The sequence below is a fragment of the Myodes glareolus genome, chromosome 5 (assembly GCF_982192425.1).
Source record: "Myodes glareolus chromosome 5, mMyoGla1.1, whole genome shotgun sequence".
NCBI classification, from domain to species: Eukaryota; Metazoa; Chordata; class Mammalia; order Rodentia; family Cricetidae; genus Myodes; species Myodes glareolus.
The window spans coordinates 19015937-19037521 of NC_142030.1; the positions used below are offsets into that span (position 1 = coordinate 19015937).

Below are 21585 nucleotides of genomic sequence, written 5' to 3' on the forward strand. Positions count from 1 at the left end.
ATTTTCCTCAGGTTGCTTTCCTGATCCTAGTTTTCTCAAGGCTTTGAGAATGTATCTAAGCAAGGGGTTGGACTCCGTGGAGGTCAACAGTCACCTGCTCCAGTATCAATGAGGCACAAATCAGGACAACACAACTCTTGGTGCGGGGCAAAGAAGAATTTGCCAAATAATGTGACTTACTAAGGTGGCTTCGAATTCTGGGAGCTGCTAGGATTCAGCATCTGGGACAAGGGGGAGAAAATGAAAAAAGATGTAGGATTCTTGGCGAAAGACTTGACCACCATCCAGTAGTGACAGAGAAAAGCTTAATTGTTTTCTTGGTTGTTGAGTAGGAGTTGGTATCAGGGCTGGCAAGTTGCTCCCTGGTAGCAAACCCAAGACACAAGTCCTGGGTTCCATCCCTACCATGGGAAGACCAACAAGAACCAATAAGAAAGTGTTAAGAAACCCATGTCAGCCCCTCTGCCTGTTTCCCGGCCCTTACTTCATAAGCAGACAGTAGTGATAACTGACCCTCAATAAACTAAAAAGTCCCCAGAGTTTAATTTAAACCAGAGACAACTTGAATACAAAAGTTGTCCATTTAGAATTCATTTTAAAATAAGTCCAGCTAGAAATCAAATTTATAGATGCCCCAACATAGAGATTAGGGGCCCTTACCTTTAAACTATTCCACATCTTCCTCCTTGTCTCTCTCTCCAGAACTCAAGTTCCTAACATTTCATCCTAGTCCTAGGTGTGACTGTTTCTCCCCCTCCCTCCTCCTCTTTCTCCTCCTCTCCCACTAGGAATTGAAACCAGTGCCTCATGTGTGTTAAACATGGATTGTACCCCTGGGCTACATCCCTGCCCTGCAGTACCTTCTAACTGGCCACTTGCTAAGCTTCTTGCCCTCCCCACTTTTCTGCTAGTTTTCATTTCCTCTTGCTCTAGTATGTGGAAATATTAAACCAAGAAAAATAAAATATGCCTTCCTGTCCTTGTAGATTTCCAGGTTGCTGTGGATTGACAGGGTGGTGATGATGCAGGGCAATCGGTAATGAAAAGTCCCCAGACTATCTTACAAAAGATATAGCTTTAATAAAAACAGAAGGGAAAACTTACACAGAATCTCACCCTGCTGGAACGCTGGATCCAAGCCAGGTTGGGGGGGGGGCTTTCACCCGCCAAGTTTATTGGTAAACTTTTGCCTTAGGGTGACACACCCCATGAACAGAATGTGATTGGCTGAACTCCAGGGTGGACTGGGTAGAACAGGGGCGTCTCAGAGATGAAGCCACTCATTCACATCTTCCTTCTCTTCATCTCCACACAAGGTCAGCATTTCAGTCCAAGCCATAGCTCCATGAAAGCTGGAGCCTCTGCATCAGTCTGCCATACTCATACCCTCCATAACTCCACCTAGAGCAAACTCCTTGGGTGCCATCAAATATAGAGAACCTCAGACTCTGCTGAGGGAAAGGCTGGATCTGTCACATCCTCGATAGCTAGATGACATGTGGCCATGGTGTCCATTCCTTCTTCATCTAAGGGAAGTTCCAGTGCCCTCAAAAGTGTTGTGATGGTTATTTCTGGTTGTCAAGGGGACTACATTTGGAATTAACTAAAACCCAAATGGCTGGAGAGGCAGCTCTCTGTCCCTCTCTCCCATCTCCTCCCCCCTCCTTCCCTCCCTTCCCCTCTCCTTCCCTCCTTTCCTCTCCTCTTCTCTCTGTCTCTCTCTCTCTCTCCCCCCCTCCACTTTCTACCCTCCCAATACCCTCTAAATAAAACTCTCCATACTTAAAAATAAATAAATAAATAAATGAAAATGGCTAGGCACACATGTGAGATTTTTTTAAATTAAATAATTTGAAATGGGAAGATCCACTTCTAATCTGGATCTTTGAGGTGGGAAAATATACCTTTAATCTGGACCACACCTTCTGCTGGCAGCCTTTATAAAGGCCATGGAAGGAAGCTTGCTCTCTCTTTGCTTGCTTACTCTTGCTCTTGTTAGCAAGTCCATATCTTCTCTGGCATTAGAGCCTACCCATCAGGATTGTGGCTTATTCTGGTTTATATGATTCTAGTTTATGTAAAGAGAAAGAGAGAGAAGATAGATGATAGATGTTACATAGGTAGGTAGGTAGGTAGATAGATAGATAGATAGATAGACAGACAGACAGACAGACAGACAGATAGATAGATATAGATAGATAGATGATAGATAGACAGACAGATAGATGATAGATAGATAGATAGATAGATAGATAGATAGATAGATAGATAGATAGATAGATGTTACATAGGTAGGTAGGTAGGTAGATGGATAGATAGATAGACAGACAGACAGACAGACAGATAGATAGATAGATATAGATAGATAGATAGATGATAGATAGACAGATAGATGATAGATAGATAGATAGATAGATAGATAGATAGATAGATAGATAGATAGATAGATGATAGATAGACAGATAGACAGACAGACTGATAGATAGGTTGAGAGAGCCCTGACTAACACAAGTACTTTCCACCTATAATCTGCAGAGAATACTAGGTACAATTATAGTGCTTGGCAGGCATAGGGCCTCTCCCTAAAGCAACAGCAGCACCCACCCTCATAGTTACTCTTCACTTAAAACAATCCTCGGTTTTATCCGCCCAAATCACCAGTTGTGCAGGAAGAATCTGTAGTTGCCAACTTGAGCTCAACACACGCGCTCTGCAGCTGCTCTCTTTGAATGTTAATTTAAGCCACGATGGGTAACCAACCTGACACTCGGGAGGCTGAGGCATGATGATCATGAATTGGAGGCCAGACTGGGTTACTTAGTGAGATGTTATTTTAAAAAAATAAACAAAAATTGCAAAGGAAACAAGCAAACAAATAAACAAAGAAAAAACCCCTGTGAGAAAAAGAAAGCATCAAAAGTAGAAGCCAAGGGCTGGAGAGGTGGTTCACTGTTGGGAACACCTTCTTCTCTTACTAAGGGCCTGAATTCAGTTCCCAGCACCATGTCAGGTGGCTCACAACCTCCTCTAACTCCAGCTCCAGGGAATCCAATGCCTTTGACCTCACTAGAGTGCATAACACACACACACACACACACACACACAATTAAAAATAATAAAAAATTAATCTTAAAAATAAAACCAGGCAGGTTTTGCGACTCACACATGTAAGCCAGCATTGAGGGCTTAGGAAACTAAGGAGGGAGATTGGGACTTCAAGCATGAGCTCCATAGTGAGACATCATTTCAGAAAGAAACAAGGAAAGGAAAGAAGGAAGGAAGGAGGGAGGGAAGGAAAAGAAAGAACAAAGAATGAAATAAAGGAACAGAGAAAGAGAAAAGAAGAAACAAATAAAATTAAAGGCACAGAATAAATGAAACTTCCAGGGCTTCCACTAATGGCAGTATGCACAACAAATTTAGCCCTGAAATGAGTGAGGATAATGGATGGTGGTTCTTTGGGTTTTAAAATTAACGCAAGAACCTATCCTAATGAAATAATTTTTAAATATGAAAGGGTGATTTTACAGTGGATTTTCAAGTAAAAAATATACAGGGGATGATGAAAATAAGATGCCAGTCTGCAGTCAGCTCAGTGAACCTGGTCAATCAATAATCATAGATGGAAGCATAGTAAATCACCAAATGAAATATACAAAGTAACTTATCTCCACGTGAAGGTGGCTGTGCAGAAATAATTAACTATAGAGGGGAGAAAGGTCTGGTTGGCTAGAGAAAGGCGAATCACTTCCCAATGCATATGAGGAAGCTTCATGTCACTACTAGTAGGAGAAACGAGTATCTTCCGGTAACCAACGTATCTATCACTCTGAGAAGGATATGATATCCATGTCATATTCATGCCAAAAATATTTAACCACAATCTAATCATGAGGCAAAAATCAAGAAAACCTAAACCCACACTAATAAGAAAAGGGAGGTATCCTGGGAGCGTGTAAGATATCAACGCCACAGGCGCTAGTTCTAAAAAGGCTGGTGTAAGTACACCAATGAGATGAAGAAACAGGGTAAAGGATGTTGTTGGGACAAGAAAAATTGGGTATTAGACAATCAGGCCATATTAATGTCTTATCTTATGGTTTGGGGTATTTAGATAACTTGACTTTCAGAACAGGCATGGAAGCCCATAACTATAACCCCGATTTTGGAGATGGTTGAGTCAAGAGGATGGGAAGTTCAAATCTAGCTTCGTCACCACAACGAGTTCTCCTCTCAAGAAAATGACAAAGCTCAGACTAACACTTAGAACACCTGTTAAAGCTAGCAACTGCTTTGTACAGGTACGGGGGTGCAAACCTGGACCAATGGAGCATGTTCCTTGCTTGATACACACACACACACACACACACACACACACACACACACACACACACACACAGAGAGAGAGAGAGAGAGAGAGAGAGAGAGAGAGAGAGAACATTGTACAGTCTTAGTTCCTAGTTTTAAAATGTTGCTGTCCACACTAAGTTTAGAGAATAAATATGTACTACCAATAAGTAAAATTCATTTTAAATTTATTACCAAGGTAATAGAAGGTAAATAGTCTTTCTTACATCTGTTGCTTCTAGCTCCCTCGGCTCCCACAGTTCACATCATTCATAGTTTGTTTTAAGACACCATGAAAAGAGACATAAGATTCTGGCCGAATCCTGTCCTCTCTCATCCTTTACTCCCTGTTCTTTGGTGTCAGAAGGTGCTGTGGCCTTGGGCTGGATTCTTCTAGAGACGGAGCAGCTATGGCAGGGATTTGCCCACAGGTGCATTTTAATGAGCTCTGTCGACTTCTCTCTTTCCTTTGGGGAATATAGCAGGGTGGTAACGGCATGTAAATGAGTTCTGAGCATAGACTAATTAGAGAGGGCCCCTGGAGAGTAGCCAGCTGTTGATGTAAAAGGAAATAAAACAATAGGTCACAGCAGTAAAGTCAAATCACTTCAAAGCTGATTTCCAAGCACCTTTCCTCACTGGGAATCTTAAGCAAATGCAGAGGGAACCATAAAGACCTTCAGGTAAAGAACCAAACAATTCTGGTCACTATTTGGGGGTTCATCCAGTGGAATTCACTACCAAAGCAAAGCTTGATCCCTCCACTGTGAGTGCTGTCTCCGCTTATATTTTTACTCTAAACTGATGATTGGATAGTCATAAAAAGTAATAATAATGTTGGTTTCTCTGGCTTTCCGGGGAATTTTTACCTTCCCTCTCTCCATTTCTCTCCAGGACTTTCTTCCTGTCTTTTCCTTGTCTCATTTTCTCTACTGACCAAAGCAATTAGCCATTACCATATTTGGCTTTGACCCAATCCACCTGAAAATATCTTCCATGGCTTAGACATTAAGGAAATAAAGCTGCGTGAAATAAAGAAAAGGGGATCAGTGGTCATCAGTGATCAATGACCAAAAGGTTCATCCATCTAAGGCGAGCTTCTTAACCCTTCCCATGCCAGGAATCCTGCAATAAGTCTGTCAAGTCTGTGGATCTTTCCCGTCAGATTCATAAATTAAATGCAAATTATTGTGAGGAATACCAATAAGATTGAGATAAAGTTGTTAACATATATTTCAGAAACGACCTTCTGATGTGGAAATGTGGTCTCGCAATACACACTCCTGAAATGACAAGGTGGGATCATTCCCACAGTTCCAAAGCAGTGATGTCATCTTAGGAGCTCTTGACAGTTTTTATCACTGTGTTAAGTTTTTGCTTTTAAACTTTTTATTTTTTCGCTATTTGTAAAGATAATAGTCTCAGTATACTGCACAAGATGACTTCGACCCCGCCCTGCCTCGACTCCCTCACCTCCTAAGTACTGGGTTGTAGGCGCGTGCCATCATGCTCAGCCCATTTTAAAATTTAAAACATCTTTATTCGTGTATATGACACATACAGTCCTCCACCAAAATTTTTTCTTTTAATGTGTCTATAGCTGAGAAAAATCACGTATCTCTTTTCATTGGGTGTATTGCTGTGATGCAAGTTCCCAGATGTAGATGGTCATAGATTCAATTTCAAACATGTGAAGAATTTTGAGTGGTTACAATTGCAGATGGGCACTGATGGGCACAAAGTCATTCTGTGTACATCAGTGTGTAACAGGATATGTGCACGCTGATTTCTGGTAATCAAATGCCTTCCTGTGAATTTTAACGCAGTCCTAAATCTTCACCCACATCCATGTCTTCCAGCCAGGAGGATGCTCTCTTTGCTAACAGCTTCCTCCTGGCTTTATCATGTTTCCTGGTTGCTGCTATTTCTTTAAGTTGACTCCGGATTCTTCTTTAGATCCTCTGTTGTATCCTTTAGTTAATTACTTAAATGACTGATTTATTTTGGCCCATTATAAAGTCTCCAGAAATTAACTGATAGACAACTTTCCATGATTCTGTCTGTGGACATGAGCAAGGCCTAGGTTGGGATACAATGAAGTGATAGAGTCCTTGCCTGCTGTGTGGTAGACCTGGGTTCAATTCCCAGTACTTAACAGAAAACAAGAGAGAAAAAAGTGCCAAATCTGAACCTTTGTTACTTCTTGCTTCCTGCATTACGGCTTTTAAATCTTCTACCATTTATCTATTTTTTTGCTTTTTGTTTTTCTTTTTGTCTTTTTGTGTTTATAGTTCATTTGTCTTTTTTTATTTTTTCTTTGTTACATTTTAGTGTGTGTGTGTGTCTGTCTGTCTGTCTATCTGTTTCTCTATTTTAATTTTATTTTGCTTTGAGTCAAGGTCTTGCTGTTTAGCCAAGGTTGGTCTTGAATTAGTGATCTATTTGCCTCTGACTCCGGTTTACAGGGACTAGCAGCATGCCACCACAGTCAGTGGGCTCATACATAACTGGGATCTGTGTATGAGTCTAGTCTCCTTGCTGAGTTCTGTAAGTGGTACTGCTTGGTAAGTTACCATTCTGTGGAAATACACCATCAAAATGTGCCGAAAGAAGCCTGCTGTGAGTCTGCCCGTGATGGGAAGTCTAATCATCATAGATGTTCTACTTGGATAAGACGCCCAATCACATACCTGGCTTAAAATGTAACCTGGGAGCACATGTGGGTGATAGCATGGGCTGACTCTCTAGACACCAAGCAAACTGTTCAGAATCAGAGCCTACAGTAAAGACATAAATGTGTAGTGTTTAGTATGCCACATTCCAGAGTCTCCTACCAAGTTAGGTCTAGCAAGTTTGTGAGGGTGATGGTAGGTTCATGGCATGGACCAACACTGCAATCAAAACACAGGATCCCGTAGCAATTTGAAAATTCTTGTCTTGAAAGCATAAGCAACATGAAGCTCAGTAGATTGTTATTCCAAATACATCCTAAGTCACATATGTTGGTTTCTCTAGCCTTACAATATTTTCACTTATATAGGGAATTGGGGGGTAAGAAATTACTTCCCTTTGAGCTGGTAAGCTGGCTCAGCAGATAAGGGGACTTGCTTGCAAAGACTGATGACCTGACTTCAGTCCCTGGAACCCACATGGTGGAATGAGAGAGCTGATACCTGCAGGTTGTCCTCTGACCTCCATACACACCAAAGTACATGGTGTGTCCCCATACGTGCACACGCACATGTGCGCACACACATACATACCTGATCAAACAGTAGATAAACAAACAAACATTATTTAAGCAAAAAATTATTTCCTTTGATAATTGATGGTCTCTCAATGTTTTATTTTTTCTTTTCCTTTGTTAGCATACATTAACTCTAAAAATTGTTGGGTTTCATTATGACATTTCTTGCATGTCATAACCTTTGGCATTACTCACCTAATATGAGTTGCTGTGTCTCTGTAACAATCCCACTAGTATTTCTCCTCCCCACCTCCTCTTCCTCCCCACCTCCTCTTCCTCCCCACCTCTCCTTCCTCCCAACCTCTCTTTCCTCCCCACCTCTCCTTCCTCCCCACCTCCTCTTCCTCCCCACCTCTTCTTTCCCCCCACCTCTCCTTCCTCCCCACCTCTTCTTTCCCCCTTCCACTACTCTTTAAAGATCCTTGCATGTGTCATTTTTGATACTTGTGCAGGAACTACTTCAAGGTGTGAGAAAAGTGTGGCCATCTGCATCACATGCTTGACGCGTTCTTCAGAGTCTGCCATCCTTAAAGGTCCTTATTGGCTAAAGCCCTGTGACATGGCACACTGTGGGTGTGGTACCAGGATAGTCTAACAAGTTGGGCTGCATCTTTACTTCCTGGAACACGGCACCCTCTTGCTAGAGATGATATCACAAATTATTAATGTTGTTCAAATGTAAATTATCTGTAGTCGAGTTAAAATCGATGTTTTTAGAGAATTAAACGTTAACATTTCAGTCATAAATGATCCCTTCCTCAGGTCAGGACTAGTAGCAGCTTCTTTTTGTTGCTGTTTGCTTTGTTATTGTTTATTTGTTTGTTTTATCCTAAATGGGAGATACAAATGTGACCCTGTTTTCACATCTGAAAGCTATAGGTTCAATATCTGTATTACATTGAGAGTAATGTGAGGTTGCCATGTTGTCAGGGCAAACTGCCTTTGGGAAGTGCATGGAACATAATAGTGGTCTAATCTTGAATTTACTGGTCTATTGTTCTTGAATTTACAATATCTGTGTTCTCTCCATTGATCATGACAAATAAGGCTCCATATTATTATTGTTGTTGTTATATTATTATTATTATGGTTTTTTGAGATAGATTTTTCTCTGTAGTTTTGGAGCATTCCTGGAACTAGCTCTTGTAGACCAGGTGGGCCTCAAACTCACAGAGATCCGCCTGCCTCTGTCTCCCAAGTCCTGGGATTAAAGGCGTGTGCCACCAATGCCCGGCTAAGGCTCCATATTATTACAGGTATAGACTTAGCAACTTCCCAGGAGTCTCAATTGTGAGCAACCCTGATATTGAGAAGGCTGAGGACTTTCCACATGGAAACACTGGAGAAAATACAGCAGACCACCTTAGAGAGATGTGCTTTCTTGTGAAATGTGACGGGCCACTCATCACACATACTTTTTATTCTTGCACTGTGAAGCATATTGTGCATGACCTCATGTTCTCAAAAAAAATGAAAATTATTTTTAAGTTATTTGATATTTATACATGCATATAATGCGTTTGGATCTATGTCACCCCCTAATTCCTTTTCCTTCCCTTCCAAACCCACCCCACCCCCCACCCACATTTTCCTTTCATCTTCAACTTCTCTCTCACTTCCTTTCAACATCATCTTCTTCCCCTCCCATCTAATATGGAACCTACCAAGTCTATTTAGAGTTTTCTGTATGCTCATGGTTGCAGGATCAGTTACCAGAGCATGGGGAATAGTGTCTCAAGACCTGTATCCCTGAAGAAAAGTGACCCTTGTTCTTTAGTCAGCCATCAACTTCCTGTGCCTCTCTCAGCTCGTGGTGGAGCTTCAGAGCCCTCCCTCACTCCTGCTGGGGTTTTGACTGGTCTGATCTGGTGTGGGTCTTGTGAACGCAGTCCTAGTGTTTGTGAGCGCATGTGTACAACTGCACTGTCCTAGCCAGCAACGATGTTTTCCTGCAGAAATCCACTCCCTCTGCTTCTTCTGATCTCTCTGCTTCTCTTTTTGTGATAAATAGAAAAAACCCAGATATAAAAAATGAAAAAATAAAAATTTAGACAGGCTCTCGATATACAGCTCTCTCTGTCCTTGAACTCACAGGTCCACCTGATTCTACTTTCCAGTGCAGGGATTTAAAGTTATGAAAATTCTTAATACTGTCCAAACAAAAGATTCTGCTAAACTTTCTCTGATTTGTTCCCTGTGTTCATATATGAAGGGAATGTTAAATTTTAATCAAAGATTAAGGAAAATAAAATTGTCAAAATCCAAGTGCATAGATTAGCCATGAATTCTATCTATAGATCCAAAAAAAAACCATGTTTTCCACATGAAATGAGTCAACCTGACTCATTTATATGCCCAGTAAAGGCCACCTGGCACCGTAGAAAGAGTGGCTTGGCATGGGGCAATCTACAGTGGTGCCATCGATGACTCTAACACCTTCGTTTGTGTCTTCAGTTTGATGGGGGAGGCGTTAGCGTTTGTTAGGAGGTTTTGAGATGTGTGCATTGTTTGTCAGGGAGCTGACACTGCTTATGATCTTGAGTCATTTATTCCCACTGTGTCCAGCTTCTACTAACAGATAATTGGGCTTCACACACGGTTGGAATTAAAATATCTACCTTCAGCCACTGTCTACTGCCTCTGTGCGTTTGGGGGTAGATAACATTTAACCCTCTCTCACCTACACTTCCCAAACACTAATTTCTCCTGAGCCTGGCTTAGCTTCCTTCTTTAGTGGTCCCCTCTGAACCTTCTCCTCTGTTTCACATCCTACCAACCAGAAAAACAAGCATTTTTTTTACATCAAACTTTAGGGAGATTTTCTCTTCATCTTTCATAACCATGTTAAGTACCATATTACCTCCTTTCTAAATTCCTCATCGTCTTTAACTGATTAATCCCCTTCTTTCCAGTTGTACAGATTCTTTGGGCACCATATGTGCAGCACGTACTGGGGATGCAAACCTGGACCAATGGAGCATGTTCCTTGCTTCATACACACACACACACACACACACACACACACACACACACACACACACACACACCCAATCCAGGCAAACAACCTTGGACATGGGATTGTTTTAGAGTGATGTGGGATTGTTTTAGAGTGATGTGCAGGATGACAGGGAAAGAACAGACCACCATGAAGACTGATGATAAGGGAATGTCACCCATGCTGTGGACATAAGGAAGCCTAAAGAGAAATGATGCTTAAATTGGAAATCAGAGGGTTTATTGAGGTCATTCAATGGCCAGTGTAGAAACTGGGACTTGGGGAGAGGCGTGCACTTGCCATGTAAGAGTCCAGAGGAAAGAACAGGGGAGGAGAAAAAGTGCAGCTGTGGTTGGAAACCTCAGACCAGGTATTTGAGCCGTGTGGCGCTGCCAAGCAGCAGGCAGAGTGGAGATATGTGCACATTCTGTTTGTGGGGAGGGAGTACCCTAAGGCTGTGGGGAGCCTCTAGGAAAAAAAGTTGAAATTGGACAAAGCCCTTGAATTTACTCTTTCAAAAGATTAGTCCAACTGTGGAAGAAAGTGGTTTGGAAAGGAGTACAAGTCCCTGTAAGGAAACCATTGATAGTGACTCTAGAGTCAGCTCAGAGACAACATGCTGTCCCTGCAGGAAAATCAGAGTCCATGTGATGTGTTTCTCATTTGTTTATATGTTCCTCTAGACTGTATATTTAAGATCTAGCATCTAAAATGTCTGCTGCATACCTCTTTCTACTCCCATTTACTTAATTCAGATGTTCGCTGTTCTTGCCACAAGTGTTTCCACCTCCTCTACCGTCTTCTAGCCATCATCTAATTCCCTGTCTCTGCTTTCACATCACATGCAGCTGTTAGTCCTTGGAAACACAATAAGTTGCTCCTGAGTGCATCAAAACTATGTCCAAACTCTTCCTCTCTGCTCACAGCCTCTACGCTACTGGCTCCTCCACCCTCTTCCGGTCTCCTCCACCCTCTGAGCTGCTCTCACACTCTCCTACCTCACTTGCTTCCGGGCTCACCAACTCACAAATGTACAGATTTACCAAACCTTTCCCTTAACCCTGAACATCTTCATCTGGCTTACTCTGCAAAGCTCCTGTGCCTCGGATTCATGTCAGGTCCAGGCTCCTCCAGTTCCAGATGTCCCTAATCAGAATTAGTTTTCCTCTCTGCCTAAGTTCCAATCAACCGGTTTGCCCATGTCTTATCTCTTGCTGCAGTGAGCCTCCTATTGAAGTCAGGTTGTCTGGGACACTAGATCTTAAGTTTCTGGGAGGCAAGGAGAACTTTTAGTCATTTCTGTGTTCCATGTATGACTTGACTGTCCTTCCCTATTCGGAAATCAACAAGCATTAGTGAATTCATAGGTAAAATGATTGCACTTCAACACTGAGTACGTTTTAGGCCACATACCCAAACCTCAATATAGCTCTGATAGTCTAGTTTCATCAATTATACAAGACCATTTTGTTAGCAACATTCTTTTATTTCTTAATATGAATAAATGGAGTCTCAAAAAGAATACCAGTTAAAAATTTTACTAAGAAATGATGATTATGTATTGAAAGCTAAAAATTATCCTTTGATAATTATTGAGTCTGGTTGTATGGTAAAGGGTGCGTGTGTGTGTGTGTGTGTGTGTGTGTGTGTGTGTGTGTGTGTTTGTGTGTGTGTGATGCTTAAATCAAACCGATGGCCTCATACACAATAAGTGCATGATCCACCACTGAGCTCCATCCCCGCCTCCAACTGTGCACCTGTCTCTGAATATTCAACCGTGAATAAGACAGATCATTGTTCTGGAAACATTTAACACATGATTTCATGAGGTGGGGGAATTCTCCATTTATAGAAGAATATGCATTTAGTAAACTGGAAACAAATTATTCAGCCTTTCATTAAGATGCTATGTGTTATGTGTCTGCAATTACAATGAAAAAGGGAACTGTGAATTGAAGGAGAGTGGAGAGGGCAATATGAGAGGGTTTGAAGGAAGGAAAGGGAAGGGAAAATAGTTATTGAAATGCAATCTCAAAAATAAACAACAGAAACGAGTCTATTTGCCATCTAAATCAGTAGTGGGAAAAGTAGTTTGAAGGTCAATGTCAAACACAAGTGCCCATGGTAGCCATGTTCCCATTATATTAAAAGTATGAAAGTAGAAAGATTGCTCGGTTGCTGTTGATTGGCATTTGTCTAAGCTGTGGTTATTACCATCATTTTACATATTCTTTTTCTCTGACTTCAATGAAGCCTGAGCCAGGAAGTTTATAACTTTCTTCTCAGTGTTGCTTTTCTTGTTGAGCTTGGAAGCACCCATAGAAGTGTTAATCCATAATAACTACATTTATTGAATTCCAATATGTATTCATCATTGTATAGGACACTGCAGATATGAAAATTTTAATTCATGCTCTCAAACAGATTCCGGAAGTAATAGCTTATAAAAAATTGTATTGTTCCAAGAGAAACATTAGGAATATCTTTCTGAAGAAAATACTTTTATAGGAAACCTTGGTATATTTTCATTTTCAAAGTTAATTTAAAACAACATTAGTGGATATACTAGATTTTTCTGAGATAAGAGTGAGTGCTAACGGAAAGCAGCATCAATTTTCAAAACACCCCAGGTTAAGGCAGGGAATATGAGAGAGGCCTTTGGTAGGCAAACATAAATTGCTCGAAAAAATTATAATTGGAAAACTTAAGGAATACTCTCCATGTTTCTCTGTATGCGTGTATGAAGAAAGATCTATAGCTTCAAATCTAACTAGCTTTTGCTTGTTTGTCTTTCGAAACCTTTTCTAAGAATCGCCCTTGTGGAGAACATTCCTGAAGGCCTTAACTACTCTGAAGATGCCCCGTTTCACCTGCCGCTTTTCCACGGCTGGATGAACTTACTCAACATGGCCAAAAAATCAGTTGACATAGTATCTTCCCATTGGGATCTTAACCACACCCACCCATCAGCATGTCAGGTAAGCCATATCCTCTATGACTGTGGTGGTTTTATGTGCATTTTACACTCCTTTCTGTCTTTACCCTCCACATGACCAGACCAGCTCAGCTTTCAAACTCCACCTTCCCCCAGAGATCATGGGCACTTATGTGTTTATATGTTTGGGTAGATGTTCCATTGCTAGCTGTCACATTCGGGTGTTACAAGCACTCCAGTCTTTCTCAGGGCAAAATCATGTTTCATCTTTGTCTACAAGAGGCTCTCTGTACAGTGCTGCTAAACACCATGGGTCTTAGGATGCCACCCACATAACTAGCACCTTTCAACACACAGCCTAGAATTCTGCTGCATGTAGTATGTAGGATTACACATCTATTTGCCTTCTGAGACATGTATTTGGTGAAAGTATGTCAGACAATTCCCCTACAAGGCCTCTGAGTTAACTTTTTTAAATAGTGAAGTCAAACTTCCCAGGACCATTTTATACTTTTAACTCTGTCGTTGTTGGGTAGATAAGAAAAAGATAAATTCTGAATTAAATAGTCTGAAGTAAAAATGGGAAAAAATCCTTGCAAGTTTTAATATTTTTTTATTTATAATTGGTAAAACCATGGTGGTTTGCATTGAGCTCCTATCCATGTATATGACCATTGGCCCATATTTAAATATCCTTTATTTATCAGGGATCATGGGTCAAATTAATTTTGTTGCTTGGGATACAAATCATGTTGACAGAACTTATCATCACTATATATTGCTGTCCTGAAATCTGTTATTCATCAAATTATACCACTCTGACTATTTTTAAGTAATGGATATAAGAAAATAAGTAGAAACAAACCAAAATTACAATGGTCATACTACAGTCTTTGAGTAAATTTATTAAATTACATTATGTTCACTGTGTTCCCTCCTTCGGCCATTTAAGTGTTTTGGGTTTTACTGTTACATAATCTGTCACCCACAATTTAGTGACTGGAAAAACAAAGATCATTTACTTATTTCTGGTTTGGGGTAGGGCTTCACAGCCAGTAATTTATGTAGTTATTGGGGGATTGAGTATCCAAGACCAGAGGATCCAGGATGAATAGAATATAATCAGCATCTCAACTGAGATGTGGAGAGGCTGGCTCGCTCACTAGTCTCTCTTAGAATGCTGTAAATGGTCTTGAGCTCTCTATATTGTTGTTGGATCCATAAAAGAAAAAGAACAGAAGCTCAGAGGCCTGATTACCTGGAGCCTGGCATTCCAGATTACTGCATCCATCACTTATTGGCTTAAACAAGTCATATAGACACAAGGTGAGAGGAGACACATCCAGGAACTGAGTGGACCAGTTGGTTGCCATCTTTGGAAATGAGATACCACAGACCACTTCCTGTCCACAGCAAGTCATTCTCTTCCACATGCAAAACACAAATGGTTGCATTCCTCGAAATGCAATCGAACCCATGGCGTAAAAGGCTCGCTGCCTGGACCTTCATGCAAGCTTCTCTTGTTTTGGAAACACATGGGCTTAAAAGACTGTTCATATGCCCTCATGACACTCCAACACGCTGTGTTAAGGCAGAGATGAGGTGATCATGGGCACTTGTGTTCAAAAGGAAAGGAGGGCACACCCGTCATTAGTCTGCAGTGAGGCCAGATCCAGCATAGCACATAGCTTGAGTTTGACAGCCTTAGAAGCAGGAATGTGTTCTAGGATCTAGTTTTGCCTATTTCAATTGCTCATTTGTGTTTTGTTTGTTTGTTTAGAGACAGGGTCTCTCTAGGTAGCCCTGGCCGTCCTGGAACTTGCTTTGCAGATCAGACTGGCCTTGAATTCACTGAGGTTTCCCTGTCTCTATGTACCAAATGCTGGAATTCAAGTCATGTGCCACCATGATCATGCTATAACAAGTAGTTCTCCAACCTGATCATCTCATAAGCTGTGTTGTGCTGGGAATGGAACCCAGGGCCTCGTGCATGCCTGGAAAGTATTCTCCTGTGGAAGAACCACATTCTCAGTTCATATTCTTTTACCATAAGACACAGATCAAGTTTCCTGTATGTTCTTTGTGATGATGACAGATTTTGTTTACTTTGGTTTTTTGGGAGAGAGTGTTGTATAGCTTAGGCTCCCCTCAAACCTGCTGTGTAGCCAAAGTGATCTTGAATGTCTGGTCCTCTTGCCTTTACCCTTCAAGTGAAGGAATTGTTACCATAAGCCACTACATCTACTCAGTGCTGTGGATTGAACCCAGGGCCTCAAGCATGGTAGGCAATCACTCTACCAGCTGAGCCACTTCTTCTGCCCTCTTTTCTCTCTTTTAAAGAAACTGTCATATATTTAATGGAAAATAACCTAACATGACAGTTATTCCTAAACTGACAGAGCCTGTGAAGTACTCAAGGGGACCATAAACAGCAGAGGGATGAACAGGACGTGTAACCCTATCTATTTATTACAACGCAGCTGTAAGCAAAATATATTGAGGAACTGTAGACAGTGGCAGGCACCCAGCTGAGCAGCAGACAGACACAAATAAGCATGGTCTCTTTGATCTGTGTCTCCTCTAGATGAGAGGTGAGCTTCTAGAATGAACGATGGCTGTTATTAGCAAGAGTGATGAATATAGGCTTTACAAAACTATTGCTTGGAATTCAAGATTGGTTAAAAACGCATTATATATCTGTCTCCAAAGGGCTGCGCGTTCTCTCTCTCTCTCTCTCTCTCTCTCTCTCTCTCTCTCTCTCTCTCTCTGTGTGTGTGTGTGTGTGTGTGTGTGTGTTTGTGTGCATGTATGTGTGTATGGTTGCATGTGTATATGTGTGCTTGTCTGTGAAAGACCAGAGGTCAACCTCAGGCATCATTCCTTGGCATCTGTATACCTTGTTTATGAAAACAGGTCACCTCAACGATGAATAGGCTGGACTGTTGGGCCAGTGAGCCCCGGGGATCTGCTTTTGTCTTTTTCCCCCAGCACTGGATTTACAATGGGCTCCACCATGCCCAGATTTTCATGTGAGTCCTGGGGACTGAGCATAGGCCATCACATTTATACCAAAAGCACTCACAGAGCTGTCTCCAAGCTCCAAAGATGCTGTTTTGATTCCCACTCTAACCCCCCTGTAACATGAGGGCTGGCTTGTTGAGGTTTCTGTCCCACCCAGTACCCCAAAGCCGGCAACTCCCAAGGAAAATCACACACAGGACTCCATAAGATTATAAACTGATTGGCCCATTGGGTCAGGCTTCTTATTAGTCCTTGTAACTTATATTAATCCATTATCATTATCTATGTTAGCCATAATGGCTCAGTACCTTTTCCAGCGGGGGCAGCTTACATGTTGCTTCTTCAGTGATCTGCGCAGGAGTGGCTGAGTAAGTTTCCTCCTCCCTAGCCTTCTCCTATTCTCATTGCCCTGCCTCCACTTCCTGTCTGGTTGACCCACCTATACTTCCTGCCTGGCCAATCAGCGTTTTATTAAAATATGATTGACAGAATACAGACAATTCTCCCACACCCCCCCCCCCCATTTTGTCCTCCCTATATCTCACTGGGGTCATTAACTTTTGTGTGTGTTGCCTCCTGTGCTTTGCACTGCATGAAGGCCCAGTTGAGGGCTAGCGGAGCCTACAGTGCCATGGACACCATACCTTACAATTAGTGAAAATGCTTGGTCAGGAAAAGAGAATTTTTTTCTTTCTGTCAGGATGATGACTTTAATACGATATTAAAATTTACAGATCATTTTGATTGCTAATTTATGAGATTAAATGGTAGGATTTTATGAAATCAAGACTTTTTTTGGGGGAAACCCAGGCCATGTGACTGCTAGAGGCTGATCAGTAGATCTATCTAACCCACGCAGTGAGTGTACCAGTTCTTTCTGTCTTCACTGTGAGGCACCAAATGAAATAATTAATGAGCTGAGACAATGGAATGTAGAAGAGATGCATTTATGCGAAATCAATTAGATGCTGGCGTCCCAGAGAGCTCCCAATTGGCATGATTGCCAACTGATGATACATTGAAATTGTTTGATTTTGGAAAATTTGGATTGTTTTTAAATTACTCAGGATTTGGTGGAGTTAATGAGGAATAAGAGAGCGCAATGATCCAGAAGGTCATTTGCAAAGTACAGCTCGATCCTGTCTCTACACATTAAATGGTTAGCAGAGCTCAGAAAGGATTTGCCTACTTAGCAGCTGTGTGGTCTTGACCAGGATACAGGACTGTCTGGGACTCCATTTTCTCAGCATCAAAGCCAGGGTGATAACAAATAAGGTAGATTAAGTAGAGCCTATGTGTGTGCTCATTGCTATCATAAATATCATCATGTGCACTCGTCCATCTGTGCATGCACCAACAGTCTTGTCCCAGCCAGTTTAATACTGTTAACCAGGAATGAGTTAGAGGCTTCACTCTGGAGGAAACCGGATGATTACATCAGTGAGACCATAGGGAGATGAGGATTAGATAAACTGTCTTGGTGTGCCAAGTTCTGACCTTCACTCTGTTTATTTACATTTTTATGCATGTACACAAACACACACACACTCACACACACACACACACACAAGAAAAAGAGAGAGAGAGAAAGAGAGAGAGAGAGCGAGAGAGTCTTTTTGCCCATCTGTTCATTAGACTTTGATTAACTCACCCATTGAAGAAAACCTTCCCTATCCCTGGTGTTCAGGAGGTCAGGGTCCACCTCAGTTTTGGTAAATATCTGAAACATACACCCACATCAATACCCCCAAAAGCCTTTTTTCTTTTTTTCTTTTTTTAAATTACTTTATAAATAATACCAATCAAAATTCCCACTTCCTCCCCTCCTCTCACTTCCCTCCTGCTTCCCCACACACCATCCCCCCAACCTCCCTCCAGTCCTTGCCTTGTACCAGAGGGCAAGGTACCCTGCCCTGTGGAAAGTTCAAGGCCCTCCCCCTACATCCAGGCTTAGGAAGGTATGCATCCAAATAGACTAAGATCCCAAAAAGCCAGTACATGCAGTAGATACAAATCCCAGTGCCATTATCATTGGCCCCTCAGTCTGTCCCAATTGGTAACCACATTCAGAGGGTTCTAGCCATAAACAAAGGGCATTGAGCCGATAGTTCATGATCCTAGAGAAGCTAAGTATTAAGGAGAACCCAAAAGCCCTTTCCGAAGAATTCTATAAGCTTATGTTTTCTTATGTTTTACCTTCTGTTGCTTCATAGCTCATTATCTGGTGAAGTTTGGGTTTTTTTGTTTTGTTTTGTTTTCCTTTGGGGGAGCATGGATGATAAGGTTTATTTCAGTTAATAGTTCCATATCATAGTCCATTTTTGAAGAAAGACAGGACAGGAACTCAAGGGAGGAACTGGGAGGGAGGGACTGAAATAGAAACCATAGAGGAAAGCTGTTTACAGGTTTGATCCCCATGATTTGCACAGCCTGCTTTAGTATACAACCCAGGAAGGCAAGCCCAGAGGTGGTACTTCCTACAGTGAGCTGCATCCTGCTACATCAGTCATCAATTGCTACATCAGTCATCAATCGAGAAGAAAAGACACCCCCAAAGGTTTGTCCACAGGCTGATCTGGTGGGGATATTTTCTTAGTTAAGGTTTCCTCAGTTAGGGTAACTTGTATCAAGTTGATATAAAATTAGCCTTCACATAAAGTTTTTATACCTTGTATGGTAATATTTTTGATGCATTTGATCTTGGAAAAGTGTGATTTTATTAGAAAATAATTTCCAACCTCAGCCTATGTTTGCTGAGATCAAAATGAAAACAAACCAGACTTGTTGGCACATGCCTATAATCTCAATGAACAGGAGGATGGAGGACTGGAGGCCAGTCCATGCTACATGGCATAGGTAGAATGTACCCTACTGTCCTGGCCCATGAGGCTATGTCCATTCAGGACTCCAATTTCCAGGGTCCACCAGGTAGGTCACCCATTCCTTCCCTGCAGTAGTAATGTTCCAGCTAACTCTCGCTGTGGCTTAGCCAATGGCTGAGAGTTTTTGCTTCCTCTAACTTGTAAAGCTTTTCCGTGTCAAACTTGTTTCATAACCATCCTGTGATTTATTCATAAGTGATGCTGATATTTCATATTGTGATTGCTTTTTATATTAGCCCATAATGCCCCCCCTTCTAGTGGCATCATCTGTGGGTCTATGAACCCCTAGTTCCCAGATTCCATCTCCTCAATTTTCCATCGTCAATGCTTCTCTAAGCCCCTCATGTCTGTCCCTACTGCTCTCAGTTGGTCTCCATTCCTCCTTCAAGTCTTGTGATTTCTCGTCAACCCCTTGTATACATAGTCAGGATCTACTTTGTAATAAATAATCATTTCTGGAATCCGGAAGGATTCTACTTTTAGTGGTGTTAGAGGTTATAGATTTATTATCTCTTTTATTTTAGGTTTTTGAGTGGCACATATTTGTACATATTTATGGGACACAGGATGATGTATGGATTAATATATGTAAAGTAATCAGCTCAGAGCAACTAGCACATTCATTTCTTCTGTCATTTCTTGATGGCAAATACATCCAAATTCTTCTAGCTATATTGAGGTAATTAAATCATTAGTATTAATTATATTCACCCTGTGAGACACAGAACAATAGTACTTGCTCCTCTTGCCACACAATAGAATCATACTTACTGGACCCATTGGTCCCCTTCCCCCCTACTCCACCAGTCCTATTCTCCCTCTATTCTCTGATAACCACTCTTTGTATTCTCAACTTCTATGGGGTCTGTTTTCTTAGACTCTACTTTTGAGGGAGACCGTGTTCTTATTTCTGTGATGGGCTTGTTTCACTGAACTCAGAGCCCTTCAGGCCCTATCTATATAGTCATGGTGACAATCTCAAGCCCTGGGGACCATTAGAAAGCAGCAGAAACTTTGAGGTGTGAGGGGCCAGTGGGGAGTCCTTAGCTCACTGAGGGTATGCCTTAGCCCTCAGAAAGGATTGTGGGATGCAAATGTTTTCCTCTTATTCTGACTCATGGCTCATATGGAGAGTGTCTTCTCAGACATGTGCTCACACTCTGAGGCTCTGCCTTACTCAGAGCCCAAAGTTAGGGAGCCATTGTTCGTAGAGGCTCCAAAAGTAAAAGCCACATAAATAAACCTGCTTACATTTATATTCTGTTTTAATATGAAAAGAATGACTAATATAGCCACAGTATTTTCACTATGGTATATGTTGCTGACTGCAGGGTGTCATGGGGGACCTTCCTCATACCACAGCTATAGGATTTGGTATTTGCTGTATTTAATTCGCCTAGTGGTTTGATAGGTGTGACCACACTGAACACATGTCATAACTCCTTTGATTCTTATTTCCTCATCTGTAAGACATATATGATACTGCCTGCCTCATATTGCTTTGTGAATTTGATTTAATACTTATGAAACAATGAAACAGAGTTCAAAAAGACACTACTTCTGTTTTTCACATGTGGAACCTTAAGCTTCATGGACTCCCAACTCTAAATTGTTGTAAAACAGAAATAAATATCTGACTGCCCACAAGGACTCTAGCTGATGTGAGAGGAGGCCCAGGCCCTACCCGGAATACGCATTTACATTGTCCTCCAGGTTTCGATAAAGCTGGGAGAAGGATACATGTGCTTTTTCCCTCTGTAGATCCTCAGTCCCCCACTCCCGATGTGGCAGTTCACAACCATGACTGCCCAGAAGAACCTTGGGGCCGTAAAAATAGATGGATGAGCTCCTTCACCCCCACTTTACATTGTAACACTTGGAAAGAGGCCAAGTTTAAAAAATGACTAGCAGAGACCACTGGTCAACCAGGGTTGAGAACTGCTGATGGAAAATGTTTTAAGACAGCCCAGGTTGGTTCCTTCCCCACCTGGCTTGTCAGCCTGATTTTTGCCCACTTCAGTTTAACTTTGTGTATTACAAGTGTTCTCACAGTGACTAGACAGCAGCTCTTTTGTTGTTTGTTTGGTTTTGTTTGTTGTTTGTTTGTTTGTTTTTGTTTTGTTTTGTAACCATTTGAGTAACCCATGGATTCCTGGAC

General features: G+C 41.6%; 1 protein-coding gene across 4 annotated transcripts in view; it reads left to right on the forward strand.

Annotated features, from left to right (window-relative positions):
• Nucleotides 1-21585, forward strand: part of Pld5 (phospholipase D family member 5) — a 347804-nt gene that overhangs the window by 190706 nt on the left and 135513 nt on the right. For all 4 annotated transcript variants that reach the window (XM_085687656.2, XM_085687659.2, XM_085687658.2 and 1 more), the window contains exon 3: nucleotides 13399-13567. In XM_085687656.2, coding sequence (XP_085543782.1) covers nucleotides 13399-13567 — 169 coding nt within the window. The remainder of the gene's footprint in view (nucleotides 1-13398; nucleotides 13568-21585) is intronic.